General features: G+C 35.1%; 3 protein-coding genes across 27 annotated transcripts; 1 reads left to right on the top strand and 2 right to left on the bottom strand.

Moving 5' to 3' along the window:
• Positions 1-296: 296 nt before the first annotated feature.
• LOC130995210 (protein BIG GRAIN 1-like B) lies at positions 297-1,576 on the bottom strand. Its single transcript, XM_057920367.1, has one exon. It carries the CDS (start codon positions 1,454-1,456, stop codon positions 452-454), a length of 1,005 nt encoding a protein of 334 aa, XP_057776350.1. The 5' UTR covers positions 1,457-1,576; the 3' UTR covers positions 297-451.
• Positions 1,577-7,862: 6,286 nt separating this feature from the next.
• Positions 7,863-14,677, bottom strand: LOC130995207 (omega-amidase, chloroplastic-like). The gene is made up of 10 exons (XM_057920363.1): positions 14,318-14,677; positions 13,388-13,504; positions 10,668-10,892; positions 10,019-10,112; positions 9,410-9,484; positions 9,197-9,275; positions 9,038-9,053; positions 8,483-8,563; positions 8,272-8,354; positions 7,863-8,157 (listed from the first exon to the last, which is right to left on the bottom strand). Exons 1-10 carry the CDS (start codon positions 14,576-14,578, stop codon positions 8,079-8,081), a joined length of 1,110 nt encoding a protein of 369 aa, XP_057776346.1. The 5' UTR covers positions 14,579-14,677; the 3' UTR covers positions 7,863-8,078.
• A 4,209-nt stretch (positions 14,678-18,886) lies between these two features.
• Positions 18,887-22,999, top strand: LOC130995212 (nuclear transcription factor Y subunit A-7-like). 25 transcript variants are annotated; one of them, XM_057920387.1, is made up of 9 exons: positions 18,887-19,059; positions 19,135-19,224; positions 20,099-20,178; positions 20,256-20,491; positions 20,747-20,793; positions 20,918-20,998; positions 21,210-21,377; positions 21,889-22,209; positions 22,483-22,999. In XM_057920387.1, exons 4-8 carry the CDS (start codon positions 20,260-20,262, stop codon positions 22,186-22,188), a joined length of 828 nt encoding a protein of 275 aa, XP_057776370.1. In that variant the 5' UTR covers positions 18,887-19,059; positions 19,135-19,224; positions 20,099-20,178; positions 20,256-20,259; the 3' UTR covers positions 22,189-22,209; positions 22,483-22,999. The 25 variants fall into 25 exon arrangements, with proteins under 25 accessions (XP_057776370.1, XP_057776371.1, XP_057776359.1 ...); XM_057920388.1 differs by having other exon boundaries at positions 18,887-19,224; positions 22,566-22,999; XM_057920379.1 differs by having other exon boundaries at positions 18,965-19,059; positions 20,099-20,491.
• The last annotated feature ends 2,003 nt before the right edge of the window (positions 23,000-25,002 follow it).

Raw genomic sequence — 25,002 nt, 5'->3', positions numbered from 1 at the left:
ATGATAAATATATATAACACCCTAATATGTTATTTGCTTTCAAAATTCAAAGCCTTTTTATAAATTAATGGCTCATTTTGGAAGCACTGAATCCTTCACCTTTTTCCATAAATTGTGTTAAAGCTTCTATTTTGTGCATAAGTATAATTTAATATTAGGTATAGTACATATAGTAAAATGGATGCGATTATATTTAAAAATTCACAAATTCGAATCATCAATTTCCACATGTGGTGCTTACCTTTTTCTTTTCCTAACTAAATCCACACTTAGTTCAATCATCAATTTCCACAAACTGGAAAAGCTACAAAAAGTAGCACAATATTAGTGATCAAAAAGCACTCCAAATAGGAAAAACTACATTTCACAATTTTTATATACTATATACATATCTACACATTTATATATCAAACGCAAAATTAGCGTTGATTAGACACAAATTACTCTGCCATTAACGAAATAAACGGCGATTCTTATCAAAATAAGTCGTTTCATACACCGGTAGCTCTTCACAAAACCTATCCTTAATCCCGAAGTCGAGCTCGAACAAATCCGAGCTCGACTCACTAATCGCGTCCCCTTCCTCCCCGTCGCTCTCGTAACAACAACGGAGTTTATTTAGATCGCACTTTTTAAAATTTCGAAACACATTTGGCGGCAACGGGAGTCTCTCATCGTCCTCGTCGCTCTCGTAACAACGGAGTTTATTCGAATCGCATTTTTTAAAATTCCGAAACACATTGGGCGGCAACGGGGGCCGCCCGTCGCCACCCAGACTCTCCTGCCCGCGTGGCATTGTGCCCCGATCTGCGACCGCACGTGCGAGGTCGGACCGCGCATTTCTAATTTCGATCCCATCGCGACGCGTGTTGTCCGACGATTTCGTCGAGCACCTGGCGAGCATCTTCGCCGGGGACTCCGCCGCCGCATTATTCCGATTCGACTTCTTCCGATTGAGGCCGGCGAAGATGGAGCTGAAGAAGGTGGTGAGGCGGGCTCCGGGGGAGACGGGCTGCTTCATCTTCTTCAAATTCGCGTAGATTCTCATCGCCCGCGATTTCGACTTGATGAGGTCGTCTCTTCCCCCCGCCGCCGCCGCCGCCGCCGCAATTTTCCGCTCGTGCTCCTCGTACTCGTCGAAGAGATAGCAGTCCTTGTCCCGGGCGGTTCGGACCGGTTTGGGGCGGTTGGCGGAGGAGGCTGAGGTGGAGAGGAAGGGGGGGTCGTTGTCGGGGAAGACGGCGTTGTCGAATCTCGGGCGGCGGCGGGATACGGTTTTGTCGCTTTCCATCCATTTCTCGACCCTCGAAAACGGCGCCGTTTGGGGCTCTGGCTTCTCGTCGATGGAGCGGCAGATTTCGTCGAGGAGGGAGGAGGAGAATGAGGGGGTGTTGCGGTGGGATTTCTTGGGTTTCGGATTTTCTTGTCTCCATTGTTTCTCTCTCGATGAAGACATTCTGTGAGTTTTTAGAGAGGGAGAGAGAAATACTAATATGGAGTTGAATGGGGAGAGAGAGAGAGAGAGGGAAGGATATAAAAGGAATGAAAAAGGGGCTGGATTTAAGGCGACACTAAAATGTGCAATTTAGTAATTGAAAATGTTGGAAATTTAAAGCAATATTATCAGCATGCCCACTCTCCAATAAAATGTTGGTGTAGATATAATGCGTCATTCATTATTTCGTTATTCTTCGAAAAAAAAAATAGTGGTATTTGGATATAATATGTTTAAATATGAAACGATTAAATACATACAAAAATAAATTTGTTTAAAATTTTCGATTCAAAATAAAAGAAGATTTAATAAATTTTTATTGTTTTATCCACATTATAGCTATTTTTGTAATTTTCTGTACCTTTTAAAAAAATGATTTTTTTTTGGGTAATGTTTGTACATAAAAAAATACTAATAAAATTTAAAAAATATATAAAAATAACACATTGTGGACAAAACAATATAACTAACTAAATTCTTTTATTTTGAATAAAATCTTTTAAGCAAATAAACATTTTTTTATGTATTTGATCATTTTATGTTTGGATATATGGGGTGGCTAGAATAAAAACACTCTTAAGTGTATAAAATATAAATGATTTTCAGCCCTTAAATCATCAAGATCTACGGTTGATTCGTAACCCTGTTGGATGAATTCGAGGTCCTGAGTTCGAATCTCAAAGGTAACAAAAATTTATTTTTCGCAATTCGTAATTCTGTTGGATAAATTCATACGTGTTATACATAAAATTCGTACATTAAGAAACGTTTATATTTTATACACTTAAGAGTGTTTTTATTCTAGCCCACCCCTGGATATATTATGTTCAAATAGTATTATTAAAAAAAATACATGGTGTGGACGTCTACATAGAAGATCTCCTCATGAAATAGGTCGAACTTTAATTTCATGGTGATTTTTAATTCGATCCTGTAAATTATTACAAATATAACCCATAGTTATCTCTGATGTTAGTGTATAGATCGAATCAAGAATTTTGGCAAACTAAGGCTAATTATTCGAACGAGCTTTGTACACCTAGACATCTAACTATTTGAGTTATGATCATTCAATTAAATTTTGGTCATGTGAGAATTGTACACTTTTACATTTGATTCCATATCTGATATTTTTTTTTAACTTGAGCTATAATTTGAACAATCAAAATAATGTAATAAGTAAATACCTTATCTGTATCAAAATTATAAATTCGAACTAAAAATTCATAATAAGGTCAAAGTTTGAGCTATTTTTTTAAGAATAACCTTGTTGTTTCAATTTTTTTGATGGTTCAATTCAATTGAAATTTTGAAAATTTGATGAAATTGACAATATAGATGGACAATTAGATTTCAAAAGTTTTTAATCATTTGAATTTCAACATCGAATAAATGTCTAAATCCCAATTCCAAACTCGCGAAATAAAATTGGAGGGTCAATTATGTAACGAATCGAAAATTTGGAACTTTATTCGAATACTTTTGAGGATGGATCTCATTTGCAAAATATCCAAAATTTGTGTTTTAAATTACAAATATCTCTTTATTTATTTTATGTTTTGATACGTACAACACGTATGTAGTAGCAATATATCGAGCATTTGTAATTTGATGGATTCATGAATATAATGTTAGGTATGTTGAACTGAATAAATTTTATCGTATAGGGCAAAATAGCGCCAAAATTCATCAACTTTGGGTGAATTCTCATTTTCTTATGACTTTCAAATGTTAGTGTAAAATACATAAACTTTCAATTGGGTATGATTTTTCCCATAAATTGTACATCTATCCTAGACAACAAGCAAGATTCACCATCAATAAATAAAGATTTTTTACAAAATTCCAACAGCTCCACAAGAAAGGGATGAGACAGTGACTTCTCAGTATCTGCGCGTGAGTGAGAGTAAATTAAATAAGAAACAAATCTAAAAATTAGGATAGTTAATTAAATTGATGTTGTTTTATCTATTTTATCAAACGTTTTCAAGTTAGCATTAGCAAGCCACGTTACTTAAAAGTAAGCACCGGAAGACTTCATCGTGAGAAAAATCAGACTCAATTAAAAATTCTTGTATTTTATACTAACATTTAAAAATCATGGGAAAAATAAGAATTCGCTTAAAATTGGTGGATTTTGACGCTATTTACCTTTATCATATATATGTGAATTTAGACGTATAAAGAAGATTAGAGTTTGACCAATTTTTACAATAAAATCACATTATTTGAGTTAAAGTCATCTATAAAAGAAAATTGAAAATTTGCCAAAAGCAAAAGGTTAATTTTATCAATGTTAATTCGTTTCAAAATCTTTTAAAAAAAGGAACAAGTTCAGTCTTTTTGCTGATAAACTCATTAAATATTCTGCCAACTTTCAATATTTTATCAATGTTAAGGCTTTTCAAATATATATACCTGTACTATACAACATGGACGTTACACAAAATTTAGATAGCAAAATCGTACGGGCCATCATAACGCATAAGCATAAAAGTTTGAACCAATATATCGGATTTAATACATTAATATTTATTGTAAATATTAGGGGTATCGAGTTGTAAATAATCGAACTTTTTCTATTTTTCTAGTTTAGCACCTAATTTTAAAATCTGCTTACAAATACTTAAACTTTGTATTCTTTTCAATTTTTCACGCGATGAATTTTTATCCATAAATCGTTGTTAACATGATAATCGAATTGAGAGGGAAGTTTGAAATGCATAATGAAGCAGATAAGTTTGTTGTCAATGTAAGATCTAGAATATGTAATGTAGAGTTTGACATGTCAATTCGACTGCCATGTCAACAATGATTTAGGAATAAAAATTCACCAAATACAAAATAAATAAATAAAATACAAAATTCAAATATTTAAAAGCAGATTTTAAAGTTGAATTGCAAAAATCAGAAAATAGAAAAAAATCGATTATTTACATACCTACCCCTAAATATTATACTCATAAAATACTCTAAACTATTGGCGTGTTTCTAATAATAACTAATAAAAAATAATTCAAATTTATGTATATATTTCTCTGGTTGTAGAATAGCTCATGCTCAAAGTTAAAAGTCTTGATTTTGAATTCATCGTAACAAAACATTTAAATTTAATTATTTATTGATTTAAAAAAAAAACTCAATCTTTTAATATTATATCCTAGTTTGATATTCGTTATCATCAAAATAAATAGCAACCGTACAAAATACATTTATAATCTTTATTTAGTGAAACTCATACACACTTGAAAATTATTAATATAAAGAGTCAAGCATTAATTAAGAAACTTACTTCTTTATTAGCCTTCAAACTACTATAGATTATGGTTTTGGAAGTGGCAATTTAGTGGGAGGCAATTACCTAATCATTAGCTATTGCGTATTAATAATTGTTTTAAGCTAGTTTTAAAAAATCCCTTTTGAAACTAATATTGACTATATATAGGAACCCCAGAAATGTGAAATTATCTTCTTTAAAATTCCAAAAAGTAAAATAGTGTTAATAACTCGAACTTGTAGGTTGTAAGCTTTGCAAATAATTGCAAAACTCTCTCTCTCTCTCTCTCTCTCTCTCTCTCTCTCTCTCTCTCTCTCAATTATTCAAATTGGATAGCTTAATATTTAAATGATTATGTTTTGGAAGTTTGAAACAATCAATATTGTTGGCATGTGAAACGAATGTACGTGTTGTCGGTTCTTTTCAGAATTTAATATTTCAATGTTCGGTAAATCAAATAAACAAAGTTTTATCTAACAATTAATGTATTATTTGAACTCTTCAAATTTGGGTAATCTTTTATATTGAACGTTGAATTGCTCACCACCGAAGTACTAATTTTAATTTTTAAGAGCTGAGCACATGCACGTACCAACTTATGCACTATTTTTTTCTTGCAATGTTAATTTATTTTAGTTGCACTTTCATATTTATATCAAACTACCACATCAAACTGAAAACAGGCTGCAATTTTTTCAATTTTTTTTAAGAGTAAAAAAATAGTTTAATTATCATTTAATTATATACGAGGTTGGATAAGTCGGTTTGACATCAAGAGAATTGGTTGATTTAGACTTTTAGGATTAGGTTAAGATAAGTATAATTAATAGGAATATATATATATATATATATATATATATATATATATATATATATTTAGGTGAGTGTATTTCCAATTTTGTATATATATAATTAGGTTCGTGCACTTCTGTATGAAAAGTAAGAATTTCTATACTTTAATCTCTTTAGAAGTAGGCACCTCTATTATCTCCTTTTCTTTTTATTTAATATGGATTCCGAGCTTTAGTAGTTTGCGTGCTTTCGTTCATGTAAAAATTATGTCTTTACTTCTATGAACTAATTAAAATGATCTAACTTTAAAATAAATTAAAAGTATAAAAAGCTAATTGTAACAAACTAAACAAAGATACAAATGGGCGACGAGAGTATGTGTGTGTTGGTCTAGCTTAGAAAGTTATGCCCAAGACCTAAAGTTTTGGGTTCGAGTACTCCGTCGCGCGGTCTTTAAAAATTCTTTATTTACTTACGTAATTTATAAAAAAAAAGGGCGACGAGATTCACCGTTCCGTAATTTTGTATTCACCACTATATATATTCAATTATTATATTTATTATTTTAATAATAATTTAATAAAAATAAAATCTATTATAATATTATAAATTATAGTACTTAATTTTTATTTCAAAAAAATAAAATTAAAAAATTATATACCATAACTTTGAATTTATCAACTTATTATTAGCTAATAAAAAGAAAATTAAATAATAAAAAATAATTATATACTCTAATTAGATTGAATAAACTCAAATTAATAATCATAAAATTAAACTAAAATATACAAAATTGAAATCGGAGGAAAAAATTGTATAAGAAAATAAGCAAAATTAGAAGTGAGATACAAAGTGAGACATCTAATGTAGTACTCCCTCCGTCCCACTCCAAATGTCCCATTTTCTATTTTGGGTTGTCCCCCACTTCAAATATCTCATTTTTTTTGGCAGTACACACTCTCTCAATACTTAATATTTAAACAATTTTCACCAACCTACTTTATCTACTTTATACACATTTTTAATCTCTGTGCCCAAAAGAAATGAGACATTTGGAGCGGGACGGATGAAGTATATTGGATCTCAATCCACACAAAGTGGGGCCGACCAGAAGGGGGTCGAGGATAGGCGATGACCTAGGATCCAAAAATACATATTTATATATTGAGACAATGAGCTACTCTAGTCCATTTCATATAGTAAAAAGATTTTTTATTTCATAAAGTTAAAGAATTAGAAATATTAGCATTTTTTGGTCTAAAATATACCAATATATCCTTAATGTTTTTTTAAAACAATCATTCAAGAAAAAAAAATCATGATTGTTTCACACTTTTGCAAAAATAGTGTAACAATGTAAAAATACGCTGTTACACAATTTTCACAAAATCGTGTAATAGTCTAAAAAATTGTATAATACTAATGTATTTTACATTGTTATATATTCTTTTTCTAAAAGTATGTAATCGTGTAAAAAAGTGTAAAAAGCGTGTAATTGTAAAAAATGTGTAACATTTTTCGCTACTATATACAATTTTGTAAAATCGTGTAAAATGTATACCCTAACTTTTACATAAACTCAAGGTATAAAGGAACTAATTTAACATAGATCAAGGTATAAATGCAAATATGACACAAGAACCTAATTGTAACACAAATTAAATTTACAATCGTACTAGTCAAAATATTTATTTTCTGTTAGGTCCTTTACTACATCTCCAATGCAGGCGAGCCAATTACCTCTCTCTCTCTCTCTCTCTCTCTCTCTCTCTCTCTCTCTCTACTTGTTATTAATTTTCATCTTATAATTTGTTCTCTTTATTGTTTTCAATATTTCCTTTGCCTAATTCAGAGTAATTATTGTTGTAATGAAAAGTAATAAATTGTTATTTCGCGCCCTGCACTTCACGACTGCGCCCTGGGCCGCCGTCGCGGCTTCACCAAAGCCACCCTCGCACCCTCGCTAGCGTTGTCAGGCATGGCCGCGTCATGGGCCGCCATCGCACCCTCTCCTAGTGAGAACCGATCTCATCCATGAAATCGGTTCCAAAAATAGTAAAATACTTAAATAAATGAGAGTAATTAGTGAAGTCCATAAATAGTTCATTCCAAAAAATTAGATTGGAGATGAAATTTGATTCGAGGAATTAGTTAATGTCGCAGTGATATATGACATATATTTCTTGATACTTAAAAGTCAAAATCTTCTTCCAACCCCTCACTATCACTTGCAACACCAACTTCAGAGAGAGAGAGAGAGAGAGAGAGAGAGAGAGGTATTCCGACAACATTGGCCCATCAAAACAAGAAACAGCCAACATAAACATTTATCACAGAGAAGAAAATGCTACAGCATTTCAACGCCTCACTGTCACTGATTCATCTCCTTTTTCTCATAATAACGAAACGAATCGCTTTCTAAATGATCCTTCTCCAAGAACACGACAACCTTCGTCATTCATTTCAAACTTCCTCTCAAACTTTAGCAACACAAAGACAAAAACAACACACTCTTCATTCAGAACTCAACCTCTCAACATCCACCAGCTGGTAGAGGTCGCCTCGTCGTTGCTGCTCCAGCGGGAGGTTCGTTCTGGACATAGTTAAAAAAAAAGAGAGCTCATTTGGTCGTGTAATAATTTAAATACTTAATCCTATGTATTGTCAATCTAATCTATCACCGAAGATAAAGAAATGCTCGTTTCACCTCCGAAGCTCAATCTGGGAATAGTCGACTTCTGAGATGATTATCGCCTCATCATGTTCCGTTGTGGCCAGTACTTCCCCAAACTGTCGAAACCACACAAACAAACAAATCTAAATCAGTTGTCACCTTGGAAAAAAAAAAGAAACATGTTTCTCCTAAGTTGTAATCAAATATTTTCTTATTATTGCTGTCTCTCCATGCATTAACTTACCGGGCCGATAAGTGTAGAGTGACCCCACGCGACGTATCCAGCAGCAGCATCTCGAGCAGGTGAGCATGTTGCTACGTATAACTGTCAAGTATTGTTCAAAATCTTGGCTATGAATTAGCTATAGAGATTTGCTTAACCACAGAAAAGGAAAGAAATTTTTGTCATATTTAGCTGCCCTTCTATTATTGCCAACCAACCAATAATAGATGATAACTAACTCATTCTTATTCAGAGCATTTAAGGGCGACTCGATTGATTAGAGTAATGATCCATAGGGTCAACAGCCATAATGTGTCTGTGTACGAGACATTAAGAAACACTGACACTCGCCTTGTCTTGATGTGTAACGACCAAAAAATATTCATGATGTGAAGTGGTTATGGAGGTGTTCCTAGAGTGTCTGACAGTACTAGGATTAATCAAACGCCTTTTCAGTTAATGTTCGATTCATTTATAAAACGATGGTACCATCTCATAGCATTCAATCCTCATACACGCACACGAACGAGAATTAAAGGAAAATGAAAGGGAAGTGATTGGGATGGTTGGGAGTACCTGGTTGTCGACAGCCCTGCATCAGAGTAACATTGATAGTGAGTGGTAACATCAAGAATTAATTCCAACTAATATGTGGTTGGCATTGTTATTTCATTGTATGTCAAATATAGAGAGCTCGGAGGGAATAAGATATCTCGTGATGTTCGTCAATCTCACCTTGCCCGTTGCAGTAACTCCCAATGCAGAGGTCCAGTAGTCATATTGAATGCTCCCGGGTAGCAAATCAATTGAGCGCCTACATGTTATTTGACGCATCATAAGCAATAACCAAGAACGAATAACACTTATATGTAGTCAGAATAATAGAGAGATATTCGATAGATGAATTTTGACAGATTTGTGAGAGATTTAATAGCAGATGTACAAAACCTCTTGCGCAATAGAGCATCGCCAGTTCTTGAAATCTAATGTCGTAGCAGATACCGATTCCGATTCGACCAACCTCTGCACATCCACAAATACCATAACATGTTAGAAAAGGAGTGGCACAGAAAATAATGGAGAACGTAATGAGCAATAAACGACCACTTCAAGAGCCCCTCAACCAACAATACTCACATTTATATGACTTAAAGTTCTGGTGTTTGAAACATAGGACAATCGAATGCTCGTTAACTACTACATGTGCACAACTGAACTCGGTCTTTCTTTATCAGAAACCAGATTAATCTTTGGTCTCAAAATCTTTCTACTTAAATACATCATCAGGCAAACTGAAAGAACTCGATGATGAAAAATGCCACATGATGATAGTTAACAAAAATGATGATTTTACCCACTGTTTGTATTTTTGATGAGTCCAATAGCTTTGCTTCATTCATTAGAGATGGAATAAAAACCATTTTTTTGTGACTCTGAAACACAATAACATGTATCCAATATTCATGTACTTGACTCCTAATCAAGTTGATCGAGAAGGGAAAAAAGATGCACAAAAGCAGTATTTTACGAGTATCAAGTCAATCAGTAATGTATTACCTGTGTCCACTACGGTCGGAGTCTCCCCAGCAGTAAGAGTTTGAGACTCTTTGAAGGTAATCTTCCCCGGAATATCAATATCGAAAAGGTGTATCTGGTCAAATGTAGATATACATTGGAGCACTAGTTTTTTTTTAAAAAAACAAGAAAACAAAATAGACTGTCGTCGTCGTATTTCAATTAAATCCACAGAGCTGTATAATAGGAAAATAATGTACAATTTTTTAAATTCACAGAGCTGTATAATAGGAAATAATAGTACAAATTATTTTCACATCAGTTGAGAATGGCAGCAAACGTATGATCATCGGGTGTTAGTTATCTCCTCATTTTCAGATGATTTTCAAATCAATGGTAAAGCATGATAAATATCGCAAAACAACATGACATCCTGAAACCATTCACAAGCTATAACAGATTGCAAAATATGCTCATATTATCCAATGATCTTTCGGAATACGAAGCACGGGAACATGCTTTGAGATGATTTTCCAGTTAATCTCTGGATCGAAGGTTATAAATTCTACAAAAAGAACAACAAACAAAGCATTTATCCGACCAATTTGAAACACTACACTCAACGAAATATAAACCACTGTTCAAAAGATGACTCATGTAACTGATAGAAACAAGAACATCCGAGAATCACCTTACGGTGCTTAGCTTTCAGCTTCCCATCAGGGCCATAAACACAACAGGTGTTGTACAGCTTATCTCCACTACGTTCAGGTATTGAACCTCCAATTAGTGTGATGTTAAGACGGCGAGCAGTTTCAGCTAACATTGCTGTTGATGGAGACGCATCAAAACCGGCATCAATATCCTCAGCATACACTGGAAAGCTATCGTTTGAATATGGACTGTTCCATATTTCCTGATGAAAGAATGCACATTAAACCTTACACTGTAGTTTAGGAAATAAAACACTCAACATGAACAAATGGCATTCACTATGGTGTCACTTCATGATTATACGTTAAAAAGATTGAACATTTCTACGGTGCAACACATTAGTATCAACTTCTTTTATGAAGATCAGACACCATTTCCATATTATTACGTTGTTTGATTCTGATAGCGTTAGATCAGCTGCAGTCTGCAGATTTAGGATTATCTTTATTATATTAGTTTTTGTTAGTTTCATAGTTATCTTTTATTTTTCGCAGTAGTTCAATTATTTAGGGTTAAGTTATTTAGGTCAGACTCATGGGCTCCAAGTTATTTAATTGGGCCTCAAGTCATTAGGTCTATATATAGTTCTTTACGACTTAGGGTTAATTATCTTGGGATCATTGTTTAGGGACAGCAATAGCTGTAGGGCAGAGATATTTTTCTCTGAGGGCCTCGCAGGAGGAGTTTTATATATCGTATTTTTATTTTCTTTCTTATTTCTTCATCTTCATACGCCTTTACTCTATCAAATTGGTCCGACCTGCCGGATTGTAGCAACTACCAGGAGTACCGAACAGCGACTGGACGGATTAGAGAAGGCGGTTGAAGAACTGATTACCGCTGTGGATGGGTTTCGTGCGTATCAAGTTTCAACAGACTCGAAACTTGACGCGCTGTTGAAGAAGTTTAATATTTCACCTACTGGCACCGGCGATGAATCAGAGGGAAGCCGTGACTCCGAATCAGAGACCGAAACACCCACTCCTTTTCAGGTTTTTCAAAAGATGGATCTTCCCAATTTTGACGGGACAGATGCACTTGCATGGCTCGCACGTGCTGACCAATATTTTCTCGTGCATGAGACACCAAGGGACAAGAGATTGAAGACAGCCCTAATCGCTATGTCAGGCCCGGCCATGGCGTGGGTGCAACTGTTGCTGCGACGCTGTCCGACGCTAACCTGGACTCGATTCAGCCGTGAACTTCTGAATCGGTTTGGACATAATGCTGCAATTAATGGGTACGAGGCGCTGGGGGCGACAAAACAGGAAGGGTCTTTGGAGGATTACATCGCTGCATTCGAAGGGCGTGCGGCGCAACTTCCTGATTTCACGGATGAGCAGTACCTTGGTTTCTTCTTGAGTGGGCTCAAACCACACATTCGCAAACAAATCCAAGACCCTACGGTCACGGATTACTCGGCAGCAGTTTTGATGGCTCGAAAGGTTGAGCAGGAACCACCGCCAGTTACCACAGCAAATTACTCTACCAGGCCAGTGTTCATTCGACATTCTTCCCCGGTCAGACCTCACAGCGCCCCACCAGCGACGAACACATCGTCGGTTGTCTCCCACACGTCGTCCGCTTCCCCGGCTGCCTCCCTCACTTCGTCTGCCCCTCCCCGCAATTTTCGCAACATCTCCAATGAGGAGTACATGAAACACCGTGCAGCTGGCACTTGTTTTCGCTGCGGCCTGAAATATGGGCCATTGCATCGCTGCCCACCTAAAACACTACAGGTTTTAATCGGTGACATGGAAGATGACCCGGGCAGGGACCTAGAGAATTATGAGGATACCGGGCTGAAGGAGGAAGTCCCATGGGACCATGTGAATCAGCAACCGCCTTGAGGACAAGGCTGTTTCGACAGGCGGGCAATTGATAGCGTTAGATCAGCTGCAGTCTGCAGATTTAGGATTATCTTTATTATATTAGTTTTTGTTAGTTTCATAGTTATCTTTTATTTTTCGCAGTAGTTCAATTATTTAGGGTTAAGTTATTTAGGTCAGACTCATGGGCTCCAAGTTATTTAATTGGGCCTCAAGTCATTAGGTCTATATATAGTTCTTTACGACTTAGGGTTAATTATCTTGGGATCATTGTTTAGGGACAACAATAGCTGTAGGGCAGAGATATTTTTCTCTGAGGGCCTCGCAGGAGGAGTTCTATATATCGTATTTTTATTTTCTTTCTTATTTCTTCATCTTCATACGCCTTTACTCTATCAGATTCCCCTTAAACCACAGCAAAACCTTGGAATCATAAAGTGAAGATAGCTCTAGCGGATAGCATGATTTCACAAAGTCGAAATTACATGTCATCTCTATTATCATACTCATCATTGCACACTCGTTTCCCACAAGCTATCTACTAAAAACTCAGTACCAGACAGGTTTCCTTCATATGTATATTGCAAACATTGCACCAAATCTTTAGATTATTGTGGATATCCTTTTCAACTACCGCAATCGCTACTCGGGGTAGCTCATGAGTGCGTTTTAGATAGCTTAATCTAGAAGGGTTGGCAAAAAGACAAAACACATAACCTTTTCAATCACGAACCTCCCACTCCACCAACTAAGCTACTGTAAAGGACCATCATGGACATAATATGCAATGGCTACTTTAATGTAACAAATCAGTGAAATCGACATTACCAAAACAGATTAACCCGAGTAACGAATGAAATGAGCTTACAGGCAACAGAACAAGCTTTGCTCCTTTCTCAGCAGCCTCCTCTACCGCAGTCCGCGCATGCAGAATGTTTCTCTCTTTATCAGCAGTCACTTTCAACTGGCATATACCAATCTTAAACTGCACACACAACAATTCACAATAATCACACACAAAGTTATCAACTTTAAGGGGGCATTTACTTTTTATGATTGATAAGATACATAGGAGCGTTTACTTTTGAGGGTTAGCCTTGATAGATAAAATATTAAAGTTAATCCCTTATTTACTAAGATGTATTAGAACTTTGGAATATCCCAAGGCCCTTGACAATTTCTATCATTTGAGCTAATTTTGCTTGATTCATATCTCATTCAAAGAATAGGATTAAAAATATCCTAGTAATGGTGATAAAAATACTCAATTATGCATCTATCAATCATGAAAAGTAAACTGATCAATGGCTTTGGGATATTCCAAAATCCAATTCATCAATTAAATAATGGATTAGTCTATACTATTTTTATCTATCCAAATGATGTTTACTTTGCATGAGACTAGGATTTATCCAATACCATCCTTTTAATGGGATATGAAATAAAACAAAACTAGCTCAAATGATAGAAATAATAAGAGTTTTGAGATACCTCAAAGTTCCAATCAATCTAAATAAACAAGGGATTATCCTTAAAAGTAAACTTCTCCATAAGCTAATCCTCAAAAGTAACAACAAAATCCCACTTTCCCAGCCAAATTAGAAAAAAGATTTAATTTTTACCACCAATTAAGCTCTCTACCATGAAATCCTCACATAAATTACAAGGAGAAGAAAAACCCACCTCCCAAAAAGCCAAAACAAGACAACAATCCAGCTCTAAATTCAGCAAGAATATGCAAATACTCACTCTCTCTCTCTCTCTCTCTCTCTCTCTCTCATGAAGGAGGGAGTAGTACCTTGGTGATGGGAGGAGCGGGCGCCGGCAGGGCTGGGGGCACTCGGGCCTTCTCCGGGGAGAAAGAGGCGGCCATGGATGAGAGTGAGGCGGACGCTGCAAGTGTTGTACGGGTTGACTTAGTGTGGAGACTTGTGCTTTGAGTGGGAGTACGCTGGAATAGACGGTGGAGGATGTGGGAGGTGGCAGGGCCCACGGTGGAGCGAGCTGCAGAGGATTGAAGAGTGAGAGTTGAAGATAACGCCACTACTAATCCCCTCATTTCTCTCTCTTTCCCTTTCGACCTCACTACTCACATTACTACTAATTTTTGTCACTTTTTTTTTTTTTTTTCATTGAGATAAATATATTAATTATTTCTTACTAGATTTTAAAAATTAATCAGCAGTCGGAAATTCACTTGATTTCAGTTCGCAGCAGCTCTGGATAATTTCCGAAACATAAAATATTTAAATTTGTGTGATATCGTTTCATCATAAAGTTTGAATTGGGATTGATTCATGTGAGATATTCACATTCAAAACTCCTCATTTTCAAAATTATGATAATAAAAAGGGATAAATTAAAAGCATGTAAATTGTCGATCTTTGATCAAATTTTAATTTTGCACGCTAATTTAAAAATCTACCAAAACATTATTGAATTTTAATTTTAATTTATTTTTTTGCTAACTAGATTGAATTCCGACTTAACTTACTTACTAAAATATTGTCGTTTTTATTGAAATTGCACATAATTAATTGAAAAAGGATTTGAATATAAGTGCCAACTTCCAGAAGACTATGTGAACATAATTACATAATCCAACTCGTTAAATTGGATTGAAATTCAACTAGACACCAAAATCAAATGAATTTAAAAGTACAATAATTATTTAGCAAAATTTGTAAGTTAATGTGCAAAATTAGGATTTTATCAAAATTCTGCAAGTATACTTGATATATAAAATTTCAGATGAATAGCCTCAAATTGGAAATTATTTCAAATACTCAACTGTATATATAAATAAATATTAATATCCCCTTAAATTTAAGTAGTGGGAACTACAAGTAGGGATGTCAAAAAAGCCCGAAACCGACGGGTCGACCCGAATAGACCGATAAAAAAAGTGGGTTAGGGCTGAAAATTTTTAGCCCGAAAAAAATTTAGCCCGAATGGCCCGAACCGAAAATAGCCCGAGCCCGATAGGGTTGGCCCGAAAACCGAGTGGGTTGGCCCGATTAACCGAACACTTTCTTAATAATTGATTTCTAAACTTTAATACTTTACTTTTTAATTTGATAATAACATTTTGATGCTTGTATAATATGTTTTGATTTTTTCTAACGATTAATAATAAATATTTATGATATAAAAGTCAAAGAAAGATAGTAATTTATGTTATAGCTATATACAATTTTTATCGGAAACAAAGTTAAAATTAGATATTATGTAAATTTACATTAAAATAACACTAATTTTTGTATCTAAAATAAGGCGAAATATTTTGATTTAAAAAGCACGACATATTTTAATTACAATAATATGATTATCCATATAAAAAATTATACATATAAAAAAATCGTAAATTTGTGGGCCCGAACGGGCTAGCCCGAAACTGAGTGGGTTAGGGTTAGGGTCGAAAAATTTTAGCCCGAAAAATAAAAAAACCGACTAGCCCGAACCGAAAATAACCCGAAACCGAATGAGTTAGCCCGAAACCGAGTGGGTTGGCCCGATTGACATCCCTAACTACAAGGAGAAAAAAACATATAGTAGGTATTTGTAAAAATAGGAAGATTATGGAACGGAAAAAAATGATACTATTATTGGATAATTTCAAGAATAAATATATTTAAAAAAAAATTATTCCCGAAATATGTGAACTCTGGATTAAAATTTTAAAATATAGACACATTCAAATTTTAGAAATTATATCGAGTGTTTACCTACAATCATGCACCAACTCTTTATTAAAGCTTGGTACAAGGCTGATGTCTAAAAAATTAATTGTTAAATCACATGCTTTAGTCCTAATTCAATTCCTAAATATTCATAACCACAAAATAGTCAGCGTTTATTAATTCAAGCACACACTTAACATATTCATTTAAATATAAAACTCCTATTTAATTTGCACCCATATCATTCTTGGTATACATATGTTCAATTATGTGTCACTACACATAATTGAATGATTAATACATATAATTTCGATATAGTATCTACAAAATCATTACGTATAACGTCATTGGTATCTGCTACATAGTATTAAGCTCAAACAACATTAAATAAATAGGTTTAAGTCATCATATAGTGATAGCACTAAAAAACATGTATAGAGATGAGCTGGAGTATTGCATGCTTATTTTAATACATCTAATTAAACTAAAAGTGTGACATTTTAAACCATACTTTGTCTTTAATCGCACGTCAGGCAGCAATAATTAGAGCATCTTGTAATTAAAAAATGCCTCCACAGTTAACAATTAAGCCCACTAATTAATTAATGAACTAATCAAACTTACTTTATCTCTTAGCAAGTTCACCTAGAGAATTGAAATGGTCCTTCAACATCTAGAGTAGTAATGCAATATATTTTTGAATGCAACATATAATAACAATAAATTTATGCAGCCATATTAATGTGACCACCCACAAACTAGTTTAATAAGATTTTTTTTATTTATTTAATTATTATTTTTTAATAGAAAATACTACTCCCTCCGTCCGCCAAAAGTAGACTACTTTGGTTGGGCACGGGATTTAATAAAATTGGTGATGATTTTGATGTAGTGGAGAAAGGGTCCCACCACTTTATGGGATGTGTGGTTGAGATTGAATTTGGGGTGGGTTTTATTGTAAATAAAGAGTGTTTGTAAGGATAAAAGATTAAAGTGGGTGGTGGGACCATTTCCATAAAAGGAAAGTGGTATACTCTTTGCGGACGCCCAATATAGTAAAAGTGGTATACTTTTGGCGGACAGAGGGAGTAGAATTTAATTATTTTATTGTAGTGTCTATATTGTACTTATTTTTTTTAATTTTTTTTTGTAAAAATAAAAATAAAAAAGTTACAAAGAATTACAAAAAAGTAACTATAATGTAGATAATACAATAAAATAACTAAATTTTATTTTTATTTTAAAAAATAAGTTAATAAATTAATTATTTAATTAATTTGTGGGTTGGCACAATGTAGTTGTTTAGCATCACTCGTCATGCCGTTTGTTCCACAACCTTTTCTACAACTCCCTGGTGCGCTATGGTTTGGGGCAATTGGATCTCTTCGCTTTCTCATTGGTTTTGCTCTCGCCATTTGGTTCTTTTACAAAGTTATGGTGCGTTAGATTCTGGACTATTGGCTCTTTCTTTGCTTGTCGTTTATTTCGGTTTCAGGGGGCGCATGTTCGGTTGTGGGTGATGGTCAGTTCGAAGCTCGGAGCTAGGCCTACCCCTTTTAAGTTATTGGTGCTTTTTTTCGCTTCCTGTCTAGACGAGTATTTTTTTTTTCCTCTTTCAGGATTTTCCCTCTCGGATTTGCCTGAAAGAGGTTTTAACAAGGCTCGGTCATTTGCTGCGTGTCTGTGCTTGCAAGGGTTTCTTTAAGTTTTATATATATAATAATAAAGCTGGGATGCATTTGCTATCCAAACAAAATTTTATATTGGCTCGATTTGGTAAAATAGTGATTTTTTTTTCTTAAACAGTAGACCCCATGATATATTTTAACGTCTATTTTTTTTTTGTTATAAAGATAAAAAGGTTGTATCAAAAGTAAATAAAAAGATTGAAAGAGCAATGAATAATTCTTACGTACTAAGAAAATATTATGGTTGGGCAATCTTTTAAAAGGTTGGTAAAGTGTGATTATTAGAAAGAGATTGTTCATTCACTCACTAAAGGAGTCTCTTTTGATCATTACCTAGTCTTGTTTTATGTTGTGTCATCACATAATAATTACATAAGTAAAAAAAGAAAATAGTGAAGCAATGAACAATCTAGAAGCATACTTAATGGAATATATTCACAATTAGACTAGACTATATTGTTATGTTTAATTACGTCATATATGATGCAAATGTCACTGTGGATCATGTTATTTTTACTTCCCCAAAGAGAGCAGACAAAATGGTCTTATTCAATACTACATCTATTTTGCATTTTTTAGTCTTTCAATGTAGTAAAGTTGAAATAGGCATTTGAGTCAATAATTCCAAAAGGGAAAATTTATTTCGCACGAAGACTTTTAAGTGTTAAATCCGTACACGTAAAATTTTCTTAAAAATTCATCAATTTTTTTTTTCTTAAAAATTAAAATATGTAAGATGAAACATTTTTGCTAAAAGTATTGGCTGATAAAAATTCGAACAAAATTTATTCCAAATTAACCATATTCTCCATTAATCCTCTAGACAATCCCACTTAGAAATTAAAAGAGGCTGAATAAAATAAAAACATAATTTTCAGATAAGATACGAAATAGGGAAATCCATGTGTTACAAAGTGTTCATGTCACTTTTAGTCCTATGATCTGTCCCAAAAGGAATAGTTTTAAATTCATCACAATAATAGCAGTTTGGAATGGCATCAATAAAAAAATATTAAACTTCTGTGAAGTCTTTTCCCCTAAATATAAAGATTGCCCCTTTCAAGAATCTTAGAGTGAAAAAAGAATGTGGTGGTGGTGGTGAGGTGTTGCATATGAAGATTAAACAAAGTTAAAAATTGAATCTTGGCTGGTGGTTGATTTTTATTTTGTGGGTTAGTACTATTTAAAAATAATCAGTGGGTTTGGTTTTTTCTTTTAATTTTTTTTGGTGGAATACTATTTTTCAGTTTGTTAGCATCGGAACTAAATATGGGCATTTGTCAAAGACAAACGAGGATGTCTGTATTCTTCTTAGCGACTATAACCTCTCTCTGCAGGTCTCTCTCTCTCTCCTCTCTCATCTCTCTCTGTGAGACGTGTGTACAAAGGGGCAGTTTTTTTGATTTTGTCTTTACCTCTGTGTGTGTGTGTTTTTTTCTTTTATTTTCTCTGTTTCTCTCCTTGTAATGGATCAATTGTCTAGTTTTGGGCAATATGATTTCGTAGAGTTGAGGTTTCCATGTTTGGTTTTAGTATGTTTGAGTAAAGTTCTAATTTTTTCTTCTGAATTTCTATTTGGTGTTTGCAGTTGAAATTTTGTTGAGAAGCAATGCGGTTTTTTCTTTTATTTGATGAATTTTCTTGCATTTTGAGCTGCTGTAAACTCAAGATTTTGGGGATTTCTCTTGTTGATGAAGTGGTGAAAGAGTAAACACTAATAAAATAAATTGAAATTAGGCTAGATTTTATCAAGATTTGAGTGCTTTGCTTTTGGAACTAGAAATTCTTGAAGTTCACTAGTTAATTATTCACTAAATCACACTTGAAAACCTAAGGGCTGTCTCCCTCAATTAGGATTCTTGAATTGCTGTATTTTTAGTGTGTTTTTGAGGCAGTCTGCATTCATGTTTTTTGATAGAATCAATGGCTTTCTTCTCTTTAAACCAGGTAAAGATTTAACTTATCATTTATCACTTAGGCTAGATTTTGTCAAGATTTGAGTGCTTTGCTTTTGGAGCTAGAAATTCTTGAAGTTCACTAGTTAATTATTCACTAAATCACACTTGAAAACCTGTTTGCTGCAGTGTGTTAGCTGAAGGGCTTTCTCCCTCAATTGGGACTCATGAATTGCTATATTTTAGTGTGTTTTTTGAGGCAATCTGCATTCATCTTTTTCTGATGGAATCAATGGCTTTCTTCTCTTTAAACCAGGTAAAGATTTAACCAGTTTGTGTAGCTGTTGATCAAATCTTTCGTCTTATCACTTAGCAGCAAGAAAAGAGCAGAAAAAGGTTTGTGGGATGCGAAGCTTATCCATGAAAGATTCTGACCGAACCTCTGCTGACTCGTTTCCAACGTTGTTTGGCAGCCGTATGCCTATGTGGTTCTCTGCCAAGCAGCCCGAGATACCCGTCTCCAAGAGCGTGGCCACGGAGCTGGAAGCCACAAAAGAGCACGATTTTTACCATCTCAAGCTGTCCGACTCTCACTACCAAGAACAAGATTCTTCCTCAACTCTGTCCACGGATCAGTCTCATTCTCATCATGAAGGATCCACCTCAGCTGGAAGCGACGTTCAGATGAAGAACGTGTCGTTCCAGCCCGGTAATAACTGGTCCATAGCTTGAATGCTTGATATCATATGCCTTTGTGTTCTTGATAATTGAAGCAATGTGTTAAAATGTGGTGCATCAAACAGCATTTCAGTTCCTTTTTCATACCTTGCAGAACTCTACATGTATCTATGAGATCGAGCATGGAATTATGATTACTTGCATCATGAGAGATAGAGCATTTTAATGTAGAAATTTACGTTACACGACCTCATTGAGCTTACCCGTTGTTCTGTTAAATATGCAGAGTATCCGAGCCATCATCAAGTTCAGATGGAACACAATCAATCATCGGTTGGTTTCAAGTCTTTTTCTTGCAGTTCATGTTCGTATAACATCCCTCCCAAATCCACCAATACAAAAAACGTTATATGGTCGCCTTGAAGCATCATAACTGCAGTTGTTGCTGTCTTTGCAGGATTGGGCGTCTTACTCCATGGCTGCGGCTGCACCTTATTTTGGAGGCAGGATGACAGCTGCATATGATCCAAATGCTGCTGTAAGTAACCATACCATCTCGTTGCTTCTCTTGACACGGGAGCAAAACTAGTATAATCTGTGTCGATATCAGTGAAGAGCTAACCAGTAGACGCGTTGTATGAGTAAACTTTACTTCACATTGCATTTCTGCTCCAAGATTGTGTTTCAAGTAGTTGTTCTTGTTTTGTAGTTCATACTGAAAACATGTCTCTCTCTCTCTCTCTCTCTAGATTTATCCTCAAATGGCGGGGGTCGGACAGGCAAGGGCCGTGCTACCTCTGGATCACAATCAAGGCATCCCCATGTTCGTCAACGCAAAGCAATACCATGCCATTCTCAGGCGTCGTCAAACCAGAGCTAAGCTCGAGGCTCAGAATAAGGTGGCAAGAACAAGAAAGGTACTTAAACACATCCCAATAATACCTTCAAAGGGGGTTTACTTCAGAGACTTAACCTAGATAGATTAGAATAGTATAGAATAATCTATTGTTTAATAAGATGAATTGAAACTCAGAGATATCCCAAGACCCTTGATAATTTTTATCGTTCATATCCCATTAAAATTGTAAGATTGGAAAAATCCTAGTAACGAGAATAAAAATATTCAATCATGTAAGGTCAACGCCCCCTCAGAGGGCAGTTACTTCGGAGAATTAACCTAGATAGGTAAAAATAATACGGACTAACAATCCATTGTTTACTAAGATGAATCGAAACTTTGAGATATCCTAAAGCCCTTGATAATTTTCTATCGTTTGAGGTAATTTTGCGTAATTCATATATCTCATTGAAATGATAAGACTGAAACAATCCTAGTAACGAGAATAAAATTTCTCAATCATGAAAAATAAATGTCCTCTTAGTTTTCCCAAATCCCCTTTTAATCACCGCATATATTCAAACATACAGCCATATCTCCACGAGTCTCGCCACCACCACGCTCTGAGGAGAGCTCGGGGTTCGGGAGGGCGTTTCTTGAACACGAAGAAGTCGGACCCCACGGCTCAAGAATCCGAGGTCCAGCACTCCGAGGGCAGCAGCAGCTGGGACACGTCCACCACATCTGGATCTGATGTCTCCTACATATTCAACAACGGCGACTTCTTCCAACAACCGCGCATGGGGACACAATCGCATATGGCGGCACGCAACGACATGCTCCTGTTATCCATGGACAGATGCGGGGCGCAAATCCGCTCTACGACGTGATTGCGCCGCTCCCTTTGTAAGGTTAACCGGCAGTTCATCCTTGGCTATCTTTCACTACTTTTTGCAGTGCCTCATTCTGGTCAGATATCAATCTTAGTTTTTGTTTATTTAGCTGTGGAGATTGCAGATGAACTCATCTTTGTGTAAGATATTGAAAATATGCTTTTGCTTGTTTTTTAGTTCCATATGTTAAACTACATTTGAGATTTGTCTAATTTGTGAAACTCTACAATTCATGTCTTCACACATTAATTTTGAGGTGTCTTATATATGCTACACTTTAAATTATTGCAGGTATTGAACCACACAAGTCGTATTGAATTGCTGCAATTGCTTATATTTACGTGGATAATTATCGGAAATTAATATTTTGGCAGTGATAAACCTGCCTAAAATCACAATGTAACCCAAGACTCCCGACCCTTTTGAAAAATGATATTAAGGAGAAGCTGAGAAGGGAAACTCGATCCAATGCAGTATTAAGAGCATCCACAGTGGGTCACGTTGAGTAGGCCTGCTTATTTGGATATCGAATATCGGTTATTTCCGAACCGAACCGAAATCCGCCGGTTATCAGGTAATCGATATCCGATATTTGGTTAAATGATACGGTTATGGGTATGACTTTTGAGATTTTTTGGTTATTGGGCATACTCGATAACCGATAGGGTATACCCGATTAACCGATTTATTTAGTTTTAGAATTATAAAATATAATTTTATATTTAATTTGATATCTCTATTATATAATTGTAGAAACATTACCCGAAAGGAAAGCTATCACCTATCAACTTATTTTTTATTGTTATCACCTATCAACTTAAAAGTTAATAATTAAATTACTTGTAATTAATCATATCAATGTGCTATATGCCAGCTGCTGGATTCAGTATTATTTATTTATTTGTCGCATGGATTTTAGTTGAAGGCTAAATGGCAGCCAGCTTGGTTGCTTTCTTGCATAGTTCATTTTCCTTTATTGCTTTGTTGAAGATAACATTTTGATGCGTTTTCACTAATACTGAAAATGAAATGTTGTACTAGTGTGTTTGATTTAGCAACGGCTACCCTCTCTGACATTGTTATAATTTTTTTTAATGGTATTTTGGTTACCCGTATAATCGATCCGTAATAACCATCTCATTTAATCGGTAACCGAATACCGTTCGGGTTCGGGTACAGGTCATATAAACGCTTTATTTTAGGTACGGGTATCCGAATTTTGAGTATGATTATCCGGTACCCTACCCGTTCATCACCCCTAACGTTGAGCGGGCACGCGCCCGGCTTGCCGAGCCCTTTGCCGATGTCGCGCCTTCAAGGCTCGCTTCGGGCTTTCGGCCATGCTCCAGATTCACGACGGATGCACAGCCCAATAGGAAAATTGCAAGCATAAAAAAAATGATAATTCTAGAACGGTCGAATTTGATTACATAGCCGTTGCAACGGGCCAACGGCTCTTTTTTTTATTATTTTTATTTTTTATTTTTTTAAGGGAAAATTGCACATAAATACACAAACTTTGCCGAAAATTCATTTTTGACGCGAAGTTAGGATTTTACATTTTAATACACCAATTTAAGAACTTGTTCAATTTTGACACAATTTTGAATTCCGACGACCGGGATATTGACGTGGCAGCTGGAATCGCCACGTCACACACTCCACCCTCTCTCTCTCACACCCCACTCTCTCTCTCTCTCTACACGTCAGCTTCCCCACCCCCCCCACCCTCCCGATCGGACCCTCCCCCTCCCCAGAACTGCGTCGATTCCAGCTGCCACGTCAATATCCCGGTCACCGGAATTCAAAATTGTGTCAAAATTGAACAACTTCTTAAATTGGTGTATTAAAATGTAAAATCCTAACTTCGCGTCAAAAATGGATTTTCGGCAAAGTTTGTGTATTTAGGTACAATTTTCCCTTTTTTTAACTACTCTTTCACCAATCACTTCATTCTTCTCTTCTCCATTATTCCATACTCTACAAAAATGTATTCTTCTCGTAATTCTTCCTCCAATTCTTCTTGGAAATTTTTTCACGAACAAGTTCCGAATCAGGATTATCTTCTACTTCCTAATCTGAATATTAATCCTGGATTTTTTTAATACATCTCATCAACAATTTCATGCAAGTGGCAAGTACTATGAGTATTTAATTTAGCATTATAAAAGTAGTATAGACTAATACTCCCTCCGTCCCATAAATAATGGCACGTTTCTTTTCGGCACGGAGATTAAGGAGTGTTGAATTAGGATGAAAAAGTTGTTGGCCCACCTACTTAAGCATTGAATTAGTAAAAGTAATGGCAAGCATTAAAAAGAGGGGACCACTTTTATTTTTATTATAAATTCAATATTCTTTTAATTTTATTTTAATTTCAATATCCCTTTTACATTTAATATATTCTGCCAACAGTAAGTTCAATTTTTTTTTAACTTTTCGGTTCCAACACCTAAACAAATCTGCCGCCAATATTAAAAAGTGAAATAATCAATGCTTTTTCCCAATTCAGCCGCCAAAACATTAAAACAATACTTAAACAATTTTGCAACACAAATTTTCATTGAAATTTTCAATAAATTCGAAATTCCCTCTCAATACAACCAAAAGCATCTATAAATACTACACCATGGCAGAATTCATTTTCACCATTCACTACTTCTAAATTTACAACAAAATAGAAAGTGAAAAATGAGGAGAAACGATCTAACTACTGGTGAAAGGAACACTATTGTTCAATTCCTTCTCCAAGAGAGCAAAAACGGCAAGCCGAAAAGAGGGAAGATCCAAGAAGCCATCGTGAAGTTCGGG

The sequence above is a fragment of the Salvia miltiorrhiza genome, chromosome 7 (assembly GCF_028751815.1).
Source record: "Salvia miltiorrhiza cultivar Shanhuang (shh) chromosome 7, IMPLAD_Smil_shh, whole genome shotgun sequence".
NCBI lineage: Eukaryota > Viridiplantae > Streptophyta > Magnoliopsida > Lamiales > Lamiaceae > Salvia > Salvia miltiorrhiza.
Note: the sequence above shows the minus strand (reverse complement) of the source record. Positions and strands in the feature narration are given on the sequence as shown.

Coding starts and splice junctions, on each gene's coding strand:
- LOC130995210 (XM_057920367.1), bottom strand. CDS start 1,456: ATGTCTTCATCGAGAGAGAAACAATGGAGACAAGAAAATCCGAAACCC.
- LOC130995212 (XM_057920379.1), top strand. CDS start 20,188: ATGCGAAGCTTATCCATGAAAGATTCTGACCGAACCTCTGCTGACTCG. Junction 20,492..20,746: donor GAACGTGTCGTTCCAGCCCG/GTAATAACTGGT, acceptor TTAAATATGCAG/AGTATCCGAGCCATCATCAA. Junction 20,999..21,209: donor CATATGATCCAAATGCTGCT/GTAAGTAACCAT, acceptor CTCTCTCTCTAG/ATTTATCCTCAAATGGCGGG.
- LOC130995207 (XM_057920363.1), bottom strand. CDS start 14,578: ATGAGGGGATTAGTAGTGGCGTTATCTTCAACTCTCACTCTTCAATCC. Junction 13,505..14,317: donor CCGCTCCTCCCATCACCAAG/GTACTACTCCCT, acceptor TTGTGTGTGCAG/TTTAAGATTGGTATATGCCA. Junction 9,276..9,409: donor GATGCTCTATTGCGCAAGAG/GTTTTGTACATC, acceptor AATAACATGTAG/GCGCTCAATTGATTTGCTAC.